Genomic DNA, 19,262 nt, shown 5'->3' on the forward strand with positions numbered 1-19,262 from the left:
AAGACAGCAATCCTCTCGACCACTTCCATTAGGTACTGATCTGGCCCCTTATTGTAACAGGCTGAAGAGTAGCCCCCAAAGAGAGATGTCCAAGGGCTAACCCCTAAAACCTGTGAATGTGACCTTGTTTAGGAAAAGGATCTCTGCGGATGTAATCGGGGATTCTGAGATCATTTCAGCCTGGATTTTGGCTGGGGCCTGAACCCAGTGACAAGTGTGCTTCCAAGAGAAAGGCAGGGGGAGACAAACATACACACAGGTGACAGGCTATGTGAAGACGGAGACAGGGACCAGAGCTGCGCTATCACAAGCCAAAGGACACCCGGAGCCACCGGGAGCTACAGGAGACACGGGAGAAGTTTCCCTGGAGCCTTCAGAGGGACAGCGGCCCTGAAGATAGCTGGACTCTGCACTTCCGGCCCCCAGAACTGTAAGCGAGTTTTGTTGTTTGAGGTCTGAAGGCAAGTTCGGGGGCATTAGTTACAGCAGCCCTAGGAAAGCAACCCGCTTCTCCAGAGTCATCGTTCTTTCCTCTCCTCCTCCTGGGACTTTTGTGTTGTTAGTCTTCCAGGTGTGTTGACTCCACCTGTAATAATGTCTACCGTAATCAGTAAAGTGCCTCAAACACCAGAAATCGTAAGAGCAGTTAAGGGAAGGGGAAACAGGGTCTACAGAGCACTTATGGCACAAATCTATCAGTGAAGGCTAGGAGGAAAGGTGAGAGATGGCCACTCAAAAAATATTTACGGAGTACTTATATTCCAGGCACTGGTAAAAATAAATGAATAAAAATAGAGAAACTAGACAAAGTTTCCAAGAGGATGCAGCTTTCAAAACACGGGATACCTTTTCCCTGAAAATGGGAGGTACAGAAACAAGTAGGCTGATGACAAGGCTGAAAGAGTTGCTGAAGAATCAATCAAGTGAAAAGGAAATAGGAAGTTGTGGGGATACAGCCCTCTTTCCCCTGAAGCAAATCATCTGCCACTACTTCTGTACCTCTGGTTTACAATATTAAAGTACTTCGAGTACTTTAAACACTTCTGGGATGAGACCAAAACAATGAGTATGAGTAGAGCAGATCATGTCAGTATTTCTCACACATCCGGCCATCTGCACATATTTATTTAGCATACTTTAAGTGTTCTTTCCCCAAATACTCAGTGACTTTTTTCCATTTAGGTAATGGTTACTTATCTTTACAACTTAACTCAAGTGCCTTAACCCCTAGGGACCTTCCGTAATACTGAATAACTTCCCTTCACAAAGTGAGTTAGGTATTCTTCGGATTTTGAAGTATGGAGACTTTCTGGCCGTGTGTGGTTTCAGAAGAAAAAACTAGATGCTCCGTTGTAAACGCTGGAAAAGAAGAACACTAGTGGCCGCCTGTGATGATCTCACTCACCTTGGGCATGGCATGGACTCTACGAAACCACGTCTGGACTTGAGCTCAAGACCAAGAGGTGAAGAAGTCAGGCCTCACGGAGGGCAAAACTCATTTTAAAAAACAGGCTTAGGAAGAGCACCAACCCTACTCCTTACTCAGCTACTCTTTGCTGAGGACCCACGACGGACGCCTTAACTTGATAGCTTACCCCTTACTCTGCATTCTTTATGAAACCTCTTTGCTTTGACCTCTCCCATTGTATTGATTTTTTCTCCCCCTTAGTTTTCACCTAATGTCCTTTTCTGACTCAGGATCTCATCAAGGACACCATGTTAACATTTGGCGATGATGTTTCCTTAGGCTCTTCTTGGCTATGACGGTTTCTCAGACTTTCCTGTTTTTTGACCCTGACAATTTTTAGCAGGACTGGTTAGGGTGCCGTAGAATGTCCCTCAAATGGAATCTGTCTGACTTTTCCCCACATGACTGACTCAAGTTACTGATGTTTGAGAGGAAGACCACAGAGATAAGAGTAGTTTCTCACCTCTACAAAGGTACCTACTATCATAACAAGGGTACATACCATCAACATGACTGATTATTCCTGATCACCTGCCTGAGGTAGTCTGACAGGTTTCTCCACTGTGAAGTAACTCTGTTTCCTTCTCTTTCCATACTATACTCTTTGGAAGGACATCACTACGCTTAGACCACCCCTTGGGGAGTGGATCTTACCAAAACTGTAACTACTGATCTGTTTCTCTTTGTAAGTTGTCATCTTTTACCACCACGTCTCACTGCTCCTAGCCAATCTTCTGCCCTTTCATAATGCTTTAACATTACCATTGTATTTATTACCTATATATTCAAAAATAAATTTAAAAAGAGCCTGTATTTGATGTACTCTTCTGAAATAGAAAAGTACCTGAAAATTACCTTCATCTTTAATTTTTGCTTCTTTAAGTTTATTTATTTTTGAGAGAGACAGCGACAGTGCGAGTGGGGGAAGGGCAGAGAAAGAGGGAGAGATAATCCCAAGCAGGCTCTGCACTGCTAATGCAGAGCCCGATGTGGGGCTCGAGCTCACAAAACCGTGAGATCATGACCTGAGCCAAAGCCAAGAAACAGACAGATGCTTAACCAACTGAGCCAACCAGGCACCCCTTTAATTTTTCACTCCATGCAACATTCTTTCCTAAATCCTGTTAATTACTACTCTCATCAGTAACTACTTCATTTTCACTATCACTGCCTTAGATAAGGCCTTCATTACCCCCTACCTGGACCACCATAATAATCATCTAACTATACTCCAGCTTCCTAATCTGTCCTATGTATGACTGCACCAGGGATGAATGAGAAAAGAAGGAAGGGATTACATTTAACATCCAGTATGTCTCTGCCACTGTACTACAATATGAATATACACACATGTGTGTATTTAGTATCTTTAACTAAATTTTTTTGTTTATTTACTTTTGAGAGAGAGACAGAGACACAGACAGAGTGTGGGTGGGGGAGGACAGAGAGAGAGGGAAACACAGAATCTGAAGCAGGCTCCAGGCTCTGAGCTGTCAACACAGAGCCCGATGTGTGGCTCAAACCCACAGACCATGAGATCATTACCTGAGCCAAAGTGGGACATCTAACCGACTGAGCCGGCCAGGCACCCCTTTAGTTTCTAATGTAATCATAATTCTAGTCTGGTATTCTTTTCTTTTAAAAACTTCCACCTATTCTACTGTCTACAGAATAAAGTTCAAATTCAACCATACTCTATCATGATTTAGGTCCAACATGTGTAATGAATTTATCTTTCTGAAAATCTTATTTCCAGTAACTATCTGACACGGGACTATACTACAGTTAAACTGGATAGTTTAGGGGCACCTGGGTAGCTCAATCGGTTAAGCATCTGACTTTGGCTCAGGTCATGATCTCATGGTTCACGAGTTCAAGCCCCCCCCCCCCCCCACATGGGGCTCTGTGCTGTCAGCTTGGAGCCTGCTTCAGACCCTGTATCTCCCTCTTTCTCTGCCCCTCCCCTGATCGCACTATGTCTCTCTCTCTCAAAAATAAATACACATTAAAAAATAAAAAATAATAAACTGGATGGTTTATACTGAAGAACATATAAGGCATGGCACTTAACACATGTATAATAAATGACCACTAACTTGGTTTTTTCCTATTTGTACATTCTGATTATTTACCATTTCTACTTGTCTAAATAAACCCTACCCATTTTTCAAGAACCAGCTTGAACACTATCCTTTTTTTTTCTTTTCTTTCAATGCTCAATTTTTTTTCCTGAAATGCCATCTTACTCTGAGGTTTCCAAGAAGAACCGGCATTCTGGATTCTGGAACTTCTTTATGATAATTCCAAGCTTTTCCCAGTACCTCCGTCAGAGCCCTTGTCACATTCTATCAGCACTGCTAGACTATAGACTCCTTAAGTCTATACCTAATTCACTTTTAAATCCTTCACAGTAGAATCTGGTCCTGTGCTTTACATTTGGAAACTTTTACTATAAAAGCCTTTTGCATTTCAAAGTACACCGCCAGTTTAAGAGAGAACAAATGTACCGGACTAGATCTGGATCCTGTGCAGGACCCTGGAAGGAAAAGCTGTTTCAGGTCTCCAGGCCTTGTTTGCTTGTCTGTATAATGGCAACCATACCACTTACCTTATCCGTAAGGTTATTTTGAGGAATGGAAGAGAGAGCACACAGATCACGAGTCTGTGCTTCTTTTCCCTTCCCCAGCACTGAAAGGCAGGTTGACACTTTATCCCATGCTAAGGCATAGTACTCTACATAATGCTTTAGTAAGCACTTATCCCCTTACACTTTTATTATTAATTTACACATCTACTTTCCTCCCTCAGGAAGAAATTCACCGCTTTGTGTTTTGAAAACCACCTTGCACTGTGGCCCCGCCTAGAAGACACACGCTTGCTTAGTGCATGTGGCATTCACGTACTGCCTGCTCACTGAAAAGGTCACACGGTGAGACTAGCCTTTTCTATGTAATGACAAGCTCTAGTAGTCTACATTAAAACAACAACAACGATTTCTCAGAAAATAATTTACTAATAATAAATAAAAGCTTTTTACTCGACAGTGGATTTTTCAGGGAAGAGATGCTAGAGAATGAAAACCTTACTGTGCTGAATTAGAATCCCCTCTCTGATTATCATCTGCCAACCTCAGTGTAATTTTCCTTTGAAAAGTTCAGCTTTTTAGTGTGTACACAAGTTATCAATCAAGCGCCTCCTAGCTCCAAACCTTCACTGCCTGCTGGAGAGACCAGAACATCTCTCCCTTGCCAGCTGGCGTGACAGCAAGTGTCGTCGGCAGAAGGCAGCACTCCGTAGCTCTCCTAGGCCAACCTTCCCTAGTGTTCCTTCAGGCCGCTTTCCCTGAAGGTCCCAGCACAGCTCCTCCCCATGGAATGCTTCCCAACAGCACACGGACTGATGGCAGCTTTCTAACCTACCATGGCCCGTGGGTGAAATTCTCTGCCACCCAGTGGGCCTCGGCCATGCCCCTCCAAAGAGGTCTGGACTCCAGACTGGCTCCTTCCTTCCACGCTTGGAGGATGTGCCTGTCTGCCACGACTGTATTCATCGGAGATCTCTTTAACCTCGTAGCCAACTCCCTGTTACTCTAATCCCACGGTATAGTTAATGATTCTTTACATCAGACTTTCCCTGCTCAAATTCCTAAGCGGTCTCAGTCTCCTAGCTGGAGTATGACTGATCCAACCAGTATGGTTAACAGAACCTTCATTAAGACAAACCAAATTTAATCTGGCGAAGTTGAGGGTTTCTGAATATAAACCAAGTTTAGATTTTCTCAGGAAAGGCCTAGTTTGTCTTTTTTGGGGAGAATGCAAAAAAAAAAAAAATACAAAACCATATGCAATTTAAATTTTAAAAAACTGTAAAACAAATTGGAGCACCTGCTAATTTCCATGGGGAACAAATAAAACATTAAATCTACTAGCAAATAAGACAGCATAATGTGGTAAAAACGGCATACCTTTCCTTTCTTCCAACTCCTGGGACCTTCCCCCACTCATTTTAATGGTGGAAAACGGCTAGAGTGTTTGAGAAGAATCAGAATGAAGAAAACTGAAGTATAACTACCTCTCAGAATCTTAAGAGTATCACAATTTGCTAGAATCATAGAGGTCCTCTGTGCTCTGTTTTGTAAACAGCAGGCTATAGCCAGTTAGGTCATGAAATCAATTTAGTGGATCACAACGAGCATAAAAAAAAGAACTAGAAAATAGCAAATATTAGACCGTATGTACTGCACAAGGGTAAGTACTGTTTGGAAACATCTGTTTTAAAGGGATGTATGCATTGGGGTGTCTGGGTGGCTCAGTCCGACTCTTGACATCAGCTTGGGTCATGATTGTGAGATTGAGCCCGTGTTGGCTCCCACTGGGTGTAGAGCCTGCTTTAGGATTCTCTCTCTCCCTCTCCCTCTGCCCCTCCCGTGTGCACACACACGCACATGTGTGCTCTTATTCTTTTTTTTTTTTTAAGAGAGACAGATGCACTTACACGTACATCTGAACCCTGGGCTGCAATCAAATATGTACCTATTACTGTGACTTACAAAAACAAACACCTACCCAAATAAATAAATACAATTTAGGTATCATGAGTCATCTACCAGATGATGATTCTATTACAGAAACCTCTTTGTAAAAAGATTTTCCTGTTAAATGAAATTAGGATGACCCCATCCCTGCTTTGCCAGGGGAAGGCTCAGTTGTTTTCCTGACAAATTCTGAATCCGTTTGGATGATAAATTATACGGTTTCTCTAAAGCAGGGATTCTCAACGTATGGTCCTCAGACCAGAAGCTTCGGCCATTACTCGGAAACTTGTTGGAATGCAAACGATCAGTCCCACCCCAGCCTTCCAGAATCAGAACCTGTGAGGCAGAGCCCCGCAATCTATGTCTTACCAAGCTGTGCCAGTGATGCTGATGTGCACTGAAGTCTGAGAACCGTTGCCCTAGATATAACCAACTAAAATACTGCTTTCAGTGTCTAATTGTCTTCAGTTTAGTTTTCCAGCGATAACTAATCTGCAGCCCCTACGTGGTCGGTTTAACTGAAAATGCTGGAGATGTTTCCCCACGGTACAGGTAAAGTTCAAAACAGGGTTAGCCTGCTTTCCACTTAGCAGCTTTGGTAATTACCCAGCTTAGAACGACTGGGCTCCCGCTACCTGTCAAATACCCAACGGACCCACTTCAATGCAGATACCCTTCCTTCCGATTTTATTGCATCTATGGGCTTCTGTACTCAAGATATGCTCATATGCTTTTGCCTTGTTTAAAATATCTGCATGGTTTTTGACAGTCTGAAAGTGAAAACAGGCTCCCTCCTCACACACAATCTTATTTGATCACAACAGTAAGCCTATGAAGTCAGTCAGAGCAGAAATGATAACCTCATTTTGAAGATGAAGAAACTGAGGTTTAAGTGATATGCCTCAAGTAAGAGGCAGAATTGAAACTCCAAATCGGGTTTTCTGATTCGAAATCGTATTTTTCCACTATGCCATCCAACCTCCTCATTTTGTTCTTCTCAGATACCTCACAACCGATACCCTTCCTAACTAAAAATAATGTTATCTCACTTTCCGGGTATTATTAGTAGTAATACTAAGTGGAAGAAGACAATATTCTATAACTAAGTGACTCTGACAGGGCAGGAATTTAGTGAAGAAGGTTTTAAGAAAATGAATACTATCTCCTTGACACTGACTTGACCCCAACAATGTTTCCGTGAATATATCAGGTACATTACACTTTAATCTGGCTATTTTCCTAATCCTTTCATAAGCAAAGATTCCAAATAAGAACTGCAGCATCTCAAGAACACATTTCAAGGAAGCAGCTTGCAGAGAACACTTTTCCATGATGTTACGGAAGAAGATGTTTACGGATATAAATATACACTATAATTATTACACAGTAAATTTACTGTCTGTGGTCTCTAAATAGTACGTTCTGATACAAATGAGATCAAAGTTCAAGGCTGTAAGCAAAAAAACAAACAAAACAAAACCTATTTCATGCAGTTTCTACATTATATTGGCAAGAGCCCACGGAAGTACATGGTAACAGTAACTAAATCAAACTGCTACATTCCTAAACATAGACTAGGCACCAGTCAACACAGACAATGCTGAGATCAGCCTGCTGAATTTAAGTATACAAAATATTTATCAAGCTCAAAATTAGATATTCTAAGTCCGTATTTTTAGTGAAAAGTGATTTGGCAGTATCTATCAAAATACAAATATAAATCCTAGTCAGCCACAAATTTTACTTCTTCCAAAAACCCACAATTGTGTTATGCTGTGTACTAACAATATTCACCAACAGGTGTAAGTGAACATTTATTTCTGGCAACCCAGCATCAGAGCACCTTTCTTTGAACTCCCCAGTAGCCAGGACACAGACATGTGACCCAGACTCAGCCGGTCACATGCTCTTGTCCAGAATCTGGACTCGAAGGAGGGCTCCAATAGCAGACACTATAAAGAGAGAATCTGCGGTGCCTACAGTGGAGAGGAGACATATGCTGGCACATATCCGGTGTCTTCTTTAGCAACCTATACTTAAAGCAGGGATTTGGCTATGTTTTGCCTTCCTTGGTTTTGCCATTTCCAAGCTTCATTCTACTGCTCTCCTGTCGATTCTATGAACATTCAATCTTTCCAATAAAATCTTCTGCTTAAATCAACCATGGTAGGCTTCTGCTGTTTGCTACGACCAGGAAAAACAGAATGCGGAACTGAATAAATCATGGTTCAGCTATGCAAGTGTTTAGAAAGAATGAGACAGATTTACCTGTGATGAGATGTTAAGACACCTAAGACGTATCAACAAGAAAAAAAAATAAAGGTGTAGAACAGTACTAATCATACAATCCTATTGGTAAAATAGGGACACATATATATACACGCAAGCTTACAGATGTACAGAAAATTTCTGCAAGGATACATAAAACCATTGTTTACCATACTTACATAAGGCAGTATTTAATTTTCATTTTTCATCATGAACATTTATCACTTCCATCATTAAAATACATACATAAGTTTTTCAAAGGATCTACTTTAGCATCAAACACTATATAATCAATACTTTTACCAGCCTCATCTAAGATCTCCATACTGACGCGGCTTTTAAATAACTAGCAAAACTTCTTGCGTAACCAAAAATAGTTACGTTAAATGTTGGTCTGTGGGGAAAATTACAGGAGAGCCTGTGAGTAAAATAATGTGCTGTGAAAAAGATTCTGATTTCCTTTTTTAACTCCTAAAAGCCACAAAAGAATACTAATCAGTAGTACTTTTTAATCAGACTTACTTATAGCTAAGCCTGAAAATTCACATACTCCTCAAATCCAACATGGTCTTTCCCTTTTTTTTTTTCTTTAATTTGAGAGAGAGAGAGAGAGAGAGAGAGAGAGAGAGAGAGAGAAAGCACATGTGCTCAGGGGGCAGAGGGAGAGAGAATCTTAAGCAGGCTCCTTGCTCAGCATGGAGTCTGACATGGGGCTCAATTCCATGACCCTGGGATCGTGACCTGAGTCAAAAATTCAAAAGCCAGATGCTCAACTAACTGAGCCACCCAGGTGCCCCCGTTTTTTCACTTCTTTCTTTCTTTTTTAGTATTTATTTATTTTCGGAAGAGTGCAAGTGGGGGAGGGGCAGAGAGGGGAACAGAGGATCCAAAGCAGGCTCTGTGCTGACAAGCTGACAGCAGCAGTGAGCCCTATGTGGGGCTTGATCTCAAGAACCGTGAGTAGGAAGCTTAACTGACTGAGCCACCCAGCTGTCCCAGTGTTCTCACTTCTAAGGTAAATTCTCCAAGAAAGGAAATTTGAAGCCAGAAAGAATGGAGGAAAAAAGGCCAAGAAAGAAAAGAAGATTAGAAGTTGGAAAGGGATCACTAATTACTGTCAGAAATCTGAGTTAAGGGTAAAAATTTATCCCATATACTTGCTGCTGTCAGCGCAGAGCCAGCTTCAGATCATCTGTCCCACTCTCTCTCTGCCTGTCCCCCCATTCACACTCTCTCAAAAATAAACATTAAAAAAAGTCTTATCCCATTTAGAGATGGGGAAGGAGGGTTCTTTGAAGCTATCCAGAGGATAAACTAACTCTTTATTAAAGTCTGCCACACAATGCTCTTCACAGTATGGCCCCAGATTCCTTTAGTTTTAAGCCCCCACAAAATCCCGACAAAACCCCTATCCTCCCATACTCTGTATAACCTTCCTGGCAAAGTAAAAGCCTGAGGAGCTCAGCTCAATTCTCTGTTTTCCACATAAACAAATATGAAGTAGGGGCAAAAGCACAGATTCTACAGGATTGTTAGGTGGGGGGGATTACTGAAATAAATGAGATCATGTCTGCTGGTATCACATACCTGATATATCATTTGTAAAACAGAGTCAACAGGAACCTAGGATCACTGTGAGTACATGGAAGGCCATTACACAGCACTCGGCATACAGCCGGTGCTCAATAAATGTTTGCTGGAAGTCTGAGTCTGTTATGAGCCATTCATTCCAGTTAGAACGAATCCTCTCCATGCTCCGTCAGTACTCTGTACCTATTGCTATGCCACTGTCTTGTAATTATTATGGCAAATTGGTTCCCCTGTAGGGTGGAATACTTTTGTTCATTCTTCTAATTCCAGCACAAGAACTGCCTAAACAGTATCTTAAATTTCTTTAACAACAAAAACAAATCCAATTCTCTACTCTGCATAAATTCCATCTTCCAAGCCTTAATATGTGTTAATCAAACCTCTGTTTGAACAACTCCAGTAACAAACCGACTCACGACTTAACAAACTCTTTCCATTTCTTTTTTGTTTTGTTTTGTTTTATTTTAAAAAATGTTTTAGTAATCCCCACACCTAATGTGGGGCATGAATTCATGTCCCTGAGATCAAGAGTCACATGTCCTTCCAGCTGAGCCAGCCAAGCATCCCACTCTTTCCCATTTCATAGGGAGTCCAAATCTATCTCTTTTACTAATGGCCCTCGGGGCACATGGGTGGCTCAGTCGGTTAAACATTCGACTCTTGATTTTGGCTCGGGTCATGATCTCACAGTTCATGACTTCCAGCCCCACACTGGGCTCTGCGCTGACAGTGCAGAGCCTGCTTGGGATTCTCTGTCTCTCCCTTGCTGCCTGCCCCTCCCCTACTCACGTGCACACTCTTTCTCTCAAAAGAAGTAAATACTTAAAAAAAACTAACTGTCCTGGTTCTGCCCATGAAAAGCCAAAAAGTATAGGTTTAAGTCGCCCTTATCTGACAGTCACCCAAGTATTTAAAAGTCATTATTATATTCTCCTTTAAGTCTTCTCTTTTTTGGGGGTTAAAATGCTTCTGTTATTTCGGTGGGCAGGGGGATAAAAGAAATGTTTGTTATTTCAGTTGTTCCTACAACGTCATGGTTGATACAGCCATCACACTACCCTGATTAGCCTCCCGAGCATACACTTCAGTGTGTAGACATCCCCCTGAAACAAGTTTGCATAACTGAATTGTAGTTGAGTTCTGACAGAATTATTACCCGCCTTGTCTGTATATTATACCTAGCATCACATTTATTCCTTTGTTGGCTTTATTACTCATCTGAGTCATACTGAACCAAGTCATATAAAACATGAAGTGTTTAGACATGTGCTATTTACCAGCTGACTTCCATCTTGTATTTGCATGGTTGTTTTTAAAATAAATATAAGGCTTTACTTTCATTAATTTCCATTTTGCTAAATTTAGCCAATCATTCGGCCTGTCAAGGTCATTTTGGATTCTGTCTGGTATAATCCACACATTAGCTCTTTCAACCAAATTGGATCTCATCCAAGTTGTTACTAATGTGAAATGTAAAAACAAAAGCCAGGGCTGAATGCGGCAGCGTGCTCCCTACAAGGGCAGCCCTTTATGGATACAGTTATTCAACCAGTTAAAAACCCACCTAGCTGTGGAACCGGTAGAATTTCTTCACCTTATACCAAAGGTTATATTGAACAAGGATAACAAATACCTTTACTTAAAGAACAGGTGAATCAATTCACCATGTATACAGTTATTATTGCTTTAATTTATAATAACTCATTTCCCTACTTATTAATTTTTATATCAAGTTACGTAAAGCTTTGCGCATGAGTGATTTTGGAAATGTGTACTTTTCCTTTGACCTTCAAAATGGTTAAAACTGAACTAACGATACTTTGCCCAAGAAGATAAAAAGATACTCTTTGATCAACAGATTCACTAACAGCAAAGACTTCTGAAGATCTAAAAAAAACTGCCCGAAGGGGTTCAAAATCAAGATAACCCATTCAAGAGGTATCTCAGGTACCAAGAATGAGTGTAAAAGAAATTGGGGTGGAAGATAACCATAGACCTTAATAACCCTTTCCTGAACCGAGGTGAAAAAGAGCACCTCCTACCTGATATTGTTTCAATCTCAAGTGGCCTATGAGGCTACCTGACACAGGAAAGGACTTTCCTTTATGGAGTCCAAAGAAAATTTCAGGATCAAGGAACTGCCATTTTGCAGATTAACATGTGATCTTGTTTCCCTCAACTCGAGTAATTACAGTTTGAAATAACCACAACGAATAGCTTTTTCTATAGCCAAGACCTCCTCCACTAATTTAATTTTACGATGCTCAACAGATTCAAAAAATTACCTCTAGGGGTGCCTGGCTGGCTCATTTGGAGGAGTGCACGACCCTTGATCTCGGGGTTGGGGTGTAGAGATTAAATAAATAAAACAAAAAAAAAGGAAGAAGAAAAATTATTTGTAAGGCATTACTATTAATAAAGTACTTTGCAGCTTACAAGATACCTGCACACATTTCTTACTTCAAACACAAAAATCCTGTGGGATAGATATTAGCCAGGCATCCCTACTGTCTTTTTCTAGATGAGAAAACTGAAGTGGAAGAGGTCTGAACTTCACCAAGGTAACAAGTAAGCAGAGGAGCCCCCGCACTACTCAAGATATTGTAATTACAGATACTAGCTCTTGGAAAGTTTTCAAGAGTGCTGCCTAAGCTAAAATAACCAGAGGACTTAGAATAACAGTACAATTAACTCTTGAACATGGGTTTGAATTGTGCGAGTCCACTCATACATGGATTTTTTTCAATAAATACAGTATAGCACTGTAAATGTATTCTCTCTTTATAGTTTTCTTAATAACATTTTTACTTTAGCTTCCTTTATCATAAGAATATAGTGTATAATACATGTAACATACAAAAATGTGTTAATTGGCTGTTTATATTATTGGTGAGGCTTCTGGTCAACAGTACGCTATTTGTAGTTAAGTTTCTGTGGAATCAAAAGTTACCTGTGGATTTGACAGTGGGGGTTGGGGGGTGCCCCTAATCTTTATGTTACTCAAGGGTCAACTGTACTGGCCTCCTAGATGCAGAGTAATTATTGCTAAAGGTCGACAAATGCTGAAGGAGGAGCTATTCATCAACATTAGTAACACTGGGGGGCCTGGGGGCAGCAGAACAAGCGTGAATCCGCCACTTACACTGACATATAAACTACATAAATGAAAGGAAACAAATTATTGACACATGAATTTCAAAGACAGCTATAAAGTTTGAAAAAAACAAAAACCAAAACTTACAGCATTGGTGAAGAAGCCTATAGGGTGCGCTCGGCAGGTACTATACTCATTTTACAAACAGGAAACTCAGGAATTTTAATTAATTGTTCATTTGCACAAATAGGAGTTAGTGGCAGGTATGCTCTTTCCATTAGACTCTTTCTACATTGTCGTATAAGGAATAGGTGACACTATACACGCTTGGAAAATGTGACCACAGTATTGCTTCCTATGTGGGACACCCTGGGACATGGCAGGACACAGTGCCGGCCTTATCCAAAAGCCCATGGCAAATGGGCATGCCTGTGATCTATGCCTTGATCCCTGCCCATGCGACTGAACAACGGTGAGGCCTCATAGTATAAATTAATTCAAATTCCATCAATGATTAAATTCTCCTAGTAAAAGCCTCTCAGAATTTTTAAAAATAATACAGCAATGGGCTTTATAAAAAACACAGGCCTTAAAAAAAAAGACAGCTTAGTAGGGCTGAAAGAACAAAAATGAGAGTTAACTATCCTGGAGAATGATTTAGATTTGCAGGTAAAGCAGAAGATGTGCACGCCTTGCACCCACAATTCCACCATAAGGTAAATCTCCAGAACGCCAGCATATGTGTTCAAGGAGGCAGGCACAAAAATAATCCACACAGTGTACTGTCTTTTATAACACCACAAACAAGCCGGCCTAAAATTTCCTTAAGGGAAAAGAATGAGAAAATTGTGGTATAGTCAAACAACAGAATATATTTAAAATTAAATCAATAGAATATAATTAAAATTAAACTAACAATTAATACTAACAAAACAGAGCAAAATACATTAATACAGACAAGTCTCAAAATAATGCTGAACAAAAACATTTGAGAGCAAGTACACTAAAATTCCATTAACATAAAGTTGAAAAAATACATAAACTATTGTGCACTGTTTACAAATGCATATACACATATGTAATAATCATTTGGAAACCTTCTTAGAAATAATAAACACTAAATTCAAGAGAGTGGTTATATCTAAGTACAAAGGGAGGTGCAGGATATACAAGGGGCTTCAACTGTATCTGTAATATTTATTTCCTAAACAAAATAAAATAACAACAAAATAACCCCGATTCCAAAGAAAAAAGGAAAAATGATGAAAAAGTACATACTAGACAAATATGAAGGAAAAAATAATATTCAAAATATCAAACACTTGTGTACTGAAAATTACACTACCAAATAAACAGTATGTAAACAAAACAAACACCCCACAGCACGTAAAAAAGTAGAGGGTAACTTAATGACCAAGAATAACTAACTCTTCAGCGAGATGTAAAGACCTGAGCCATATACACCTTACAAATTAGCAGTGAAATTTCCGGGGGGGGGGGGGGGGGGGGGTAGGGAATCAATCTAACAGAACATTAAAAAAAAAAATCCATTCTCATACTAGATGTTAACATCTACCTCAAGACTCAAGAAACTATTAAGAATATACAAATAGCAAGTCTGATCTAATGAACACGTATGGAACCCTGAACCTACAACATACACAATACACTTTTCAAGCACACACGGAATATGTATATACACTGACCAAGTACCTGGCTACAAAATTGGCCTCGAAAACTGAAAAATCAACGCACATAGTCTACACGCTGTTACCTATATGAAATAAAGTCAGAAATTGATAATAAAAAGATGGGCGGGGTGACTGGGTGGCTCAGTCGGCTAAGCGTCTGACTCTTGATTTCAGCTCAGGTCACGGTCTTACAAATCATAAGATCAGATCCAGTTGGGCTCTGCGCTGACAGCATGGACGAAGCCTGCTTGGGATTCTCTCTCTCTTTCCTGCTCGCACTCTGTCTCTCAAATAAAATAAATTTGAGTAAAAAGGGGGAGGGTGGCTGGGTGGCTCAATTGGTTAAGTGTCTGACTCTTGATTTTGGCTCAGGTCATGATCTCACAGTCCTGGGATCAAGCACTGTGCTGAGCTCCACACTGAGCCTGGAGCCTGCTTGGGATTCTCTCTCTGCCCCTCCCCTGCTCATGTTCACTCACTCTCCATCTCAAAATAAATAAACTTAAAAAAAAATAATATATTTTTAAAAAGCCAAAAACCAAAAAACACACATCCCTAATTATCTCAAGGATTGAAAGAGAAGCCATAAGAGGAAAACATTTCTGAGTGACCTGTTCTCTAAGACTTGTTTACAGTTTTTCTTAGATTCCTATGGGCACTCTTTAAATTATTATCAAAACTTCTTTTCTGGAGCTAGTTGGAGAAGGTCTCTGTTCCTTATAATCAAACAGATCCTTCCAGAACAAAACTCTATAGAGTCTTTCTAAGTCATTACTGGACTTGAATGGTCATGTAGACTAGATTAAGCAAAGCTGCTAAAAACACAGGTGTCTGGAATAAAATAGATCTTGATAAACAATTTTGGATCTTGTTAAAACAATGCTGATAAAGTAAGGAACTTTCCATAAGAAAATGTCTGTACACATGCAAACAAACATACTAAGCGCAAGAAAACACCAACATAGGTTAGGAAAGAAACAATTCAAGTCAAGGATAGTAGACTCCTCGAAGTTATCAGCTGGCCACAAACTAGCAAGCTAAGCAGGGATTTGGGGGAGAAAAAGACCAACATATTAGGGTACATGGAAGACAAACAATTATTTTTGCTATGCCAGCATTACTCAAACGCTACACAGCACTGGCCAAGTTTGTGATACTTTTTCAATGCACATGGGGAAATTATGGTAACATTCAGAGAGCAGAATAAAACGATGAGATAGTAACTATTTCTTATTCAAGTCAGTATTATATATATTATTTATTCATTCCATTTTCTAGATGAGGACACCAAGGTAGATTAAGGATGTAGCCCAAGCTCATACAGCTGGTAAGGAGCACAGATGGGATTTTATTCTTGTTTCATATAGGATTTTATGGTTGTTTTACCTTTTCTCCCTGTTTTGTATGAGTGGAGGTGGCATCTGGTTTAGTAAAGGGGACCGAGGGACTATGAGCTCCCACAGCAACTCAATAAACCCAGAAGTTGGTAAGCCAACAAAAGAAGTCTGATAGAGGTCATTTGTGGGAATCAAGAAATACATATGATATGAAAGAGCACAGACTCTGGAGTCAGAAAGACCTGGGTTCAAATTCCAAATTCCAGCTTAGTCAGTTACTAGCTGTGTGATAGGACAATTAGTCTCCCTTTCCTCACCTGTAAAATGGAGCCTTCATCATGGATATTACTGCTCAGATGCAATGAGTTATGTTAGAAAAAGTCTCATATGTGTAAACATACTGATTGTATATTTACATTCTTCCCATCACACTGTGGTCTTTTAAAGAGGAATCAGAGGAACAATGCCTTTCAAGACCCACTATCAGAAATAAACCAACATATGTATATCTACTTTTATAAAAAGTAATGCATACTATCATTAACATAAATGAGAAGGGTTCTCTCTTTGCACTGCTTAATGCGTGCCCACTTCAAAAGGTGTATACAAAGTCAAGTATTAATGTTGCTTTTGACTTCAATTTAATTTTCTCCTTAGCCCTCTATGGTAGGCAGAATAAGGCCACTCCCCACACATAAAGAAATGTACACCCTAATCCCTAGAAACGGAGAGTGAATATGTTACTCTAGTGGCAAAGGGCACTTTGCAGATGTGATTAAAATTACAGACTTTGAGATGAGATTATCCTGGATTATCCTGACGGATCCAATCTAACCACACAAGATTTTACAGGCAGAGAACCTTCACGGGCTTCGGTCACAGCAGAGAGATGGGATGACCCAGGAAGAGTCAGAAAGACGCAACCCTGGAAGGAGGAGGCCTGCTGTTGCTGGGCTTGAAGATGGAGGGACGGGGTGAGGGGCCCAGGAATGTGGGTAGGTGGTGGGCTCTAGAAGCCGGGAGCGGCCCTCAGACAGCCAGCAAGAGTATGGAGATCTCAGGCCCACAGCTGCAAGAAAGGATACTCTACCAACAACCTGAAGGAGCAAGACCCTCAAGAAGGGAACCCAGCACTGCTGAAACCTTGATGTCAGCCTGGCGAGAAACACGTCAGACTTCCGACCTATGCTGACATGCACGTGAACTTCTGCAGAACTTTAGAAGTGGAAGGTAAATTTGTGTTCTCTGAGCTGCTTTAATGTGTGGTGGTTTGTTATGGTAGCAACACAAAACTAATGTCCCTTCTCTCTCCCATTTGAGTTAATAAAACCACCCCAAATTTTAATACAAATGCCCTTAAATCCTTTTTGAAACCAAAATAAATTGTCCAAGGCATGTAGCCAACCCAGTAGAGGCTACCTAGCACACATTCATGACGTTCTGTGCCAGGCACTGTGTTGTGCCTGCAGCATGCATCCATCAATATTCATCTTCTTCCTTACTTCCTCAGATTTGACTGGAAACACAGTAACTGTCAGCTATACCTGAAAACAGGAACGCTTGGGAGAGCAAACTGGGAGGAACTTAAAGAGCTACACCGCAATTACGAAGACTAAAAACTTCTAAGAGGTGGAGGCATGGGAAGAAATACATAAATAACTTGCCCCAAACGATGCAGCTCAGTTTTTTTCATTTACAAAATGGTAACTTCCTGTATCTCCTGACAGAATAGAAAATGAAAAGCTTTTGATATTGTATACAAACTATAAAAAGTGTGAAGAATTGCTCATGAGAATCTACTACATAGTGCCAAAAACTAATGCGATGAAGAATTCCATATAAATTCAGCCTGGATATACCTTAGGGATTAACTTAAAATTCCAGAAAGCAAAAAATCTGATAATCAAAAAGGAGAATAAATTCTAGAAAAACAGACACAAAAGGCTCATGACAGACTTGCAGAGGAATGTCACAGTACGACCACTAAAAAACAGCCCTTTTAAAAAATATAGATGTACAGATGTCTGGGAATGGAAGCTGGTGCAGCCACTCTGGAAAACAGTATGGAGGTTCCTCAAAAAACTAAAACTAGAACTACCCTACGACCCAGCAATTGCACTACTACGCATATATCCAAGGGATACAAGTGTGCTGTTTCGAAGGGACACATGCACCCCCATGTTTATAGCAGCACTATCAACAATAGCCAAAGTAAGGAAACAGCCCAGATGTCCATCGATGGATGAATGGATAAAGATGTGGTGTGTATACATACATATATATATATGTATACACACACACACACACACACACACACACACAATGGAGTATTACTCGGCAATCAAAAATGAAATCTTGCCATTTGCAACTACGTGGATGGAACTGGAGGGTATTATGCTAAGTGAAATTAGAGAAAGACAAATATGACTTCACTCATACGAGGACTTTAAGAGACAAAACAGATGAACATAAGGAAAGGGAAACAAAAATAATATAAAAACAGGGAGGGGGACAAAACAGAAGAGACTCATAAATATGGAGACCAAACAGAGGTTTAAGGGAGGGGTTGTGGGAGGGAGGATGGGATAAATGGGTAAGGGGCACTAAGGAATCTAATTCCTGAAATCATTGTTGCACTATATGCTAACTAATTTGGATATAAATTAAAAAAAAATAAAAAATAAAATGAAAATAAATAAATAAAAAAACATATAGATATCCAGGGGCACCTGGGTGGCTCAGTCGGTTGCATGTCCATCCAACTCTTGATTTCACGTCAGGTCGTGGGATCCAGGGTCGTGGAATGGAGCCACACGTTGGGCTCTACGCTGATCTCTCTCCCTCTGCCCCCCCCCCCCCCCCGCTTGTGCTCTCTCTCTCTCAAACAAATAAATGTATGTATGTATGGGACTCACTGCAGATCTTCTAAAACAGCATGTCCAAGGATAAGACCCAAGTTGTTTGAGTTGAGAAATACTGCAGGAATTAAAATGGGAGTGACCACATGTGGATGATAGCGGAGGGAATCCAGCATCTTTCTGTCAGGTGTCTTTTATTTCCAAGTGAAGAGTAGCTGGCATGTATTGTAAAACTTGCAAATAAACAAAGCTGATGAAATCAAATGGGAAAGTTTCATGGAGAAAGTTAGCAAGGGGGACAAGAGAGGTCAGTCTGTGGCTGCATCTTTCGTAGCAAAGGACACAGCCTCATGGACCAGGATGAGCAGAGAATAACGAAACGGAGCAAGCACAGCTGGGCCAGAGTGAGAAAAACAGCTGAG

At 40.5% G+C, this 19,262-nt stretch overlaps 1 protein-coding gene across 2 annotated transcripts in view; it reads right to left on the bottom strand.

Annotated features, from left to right (window-relative positions):
- Window positions 1–19,262, bottom strand: part of RAB2A (RAB2A, member RAS oncogene family) — an 85,660-nt gene that overhangs the window by 61,891 nt on the left and 4,507 nt on the right. Inside the window, exon 1 of one of the 2 annotated variants that reach the window (XM_027042924.2) lies at window positions 5,433–5,487. The exons of the other annotated variant lie outside the window; for it this stretch is intronic. Within the exon in view, the coding sequence (XP_026898725.1) occupies window positions 5,433–5,472 (40 nt within the window). The 5' untranslated portion in view covers window positions 5,473–5,487. Of the gene's footprint in view, window positions 1–5,432; window positions 5,488–19,262 lie in introns of those variants that run through there. 2 annotated transcript variants of the gene reach the window in all.

Source organism: Acinonyx jubatus, chromosome F2 (assembly GCF_027475565.1).
Source record: "Acinonyx jubatus isolate Ajub_Pintada_27869175 chromosome F2, VMU_Ajub_asm_v1.0, whole genome shotgun sequence".
NCBI lineage: Eukaryota > Metazoa > Chordata > Mammalia > Carnivora > Felidae > Acinonyx > Acinonyx jubatus.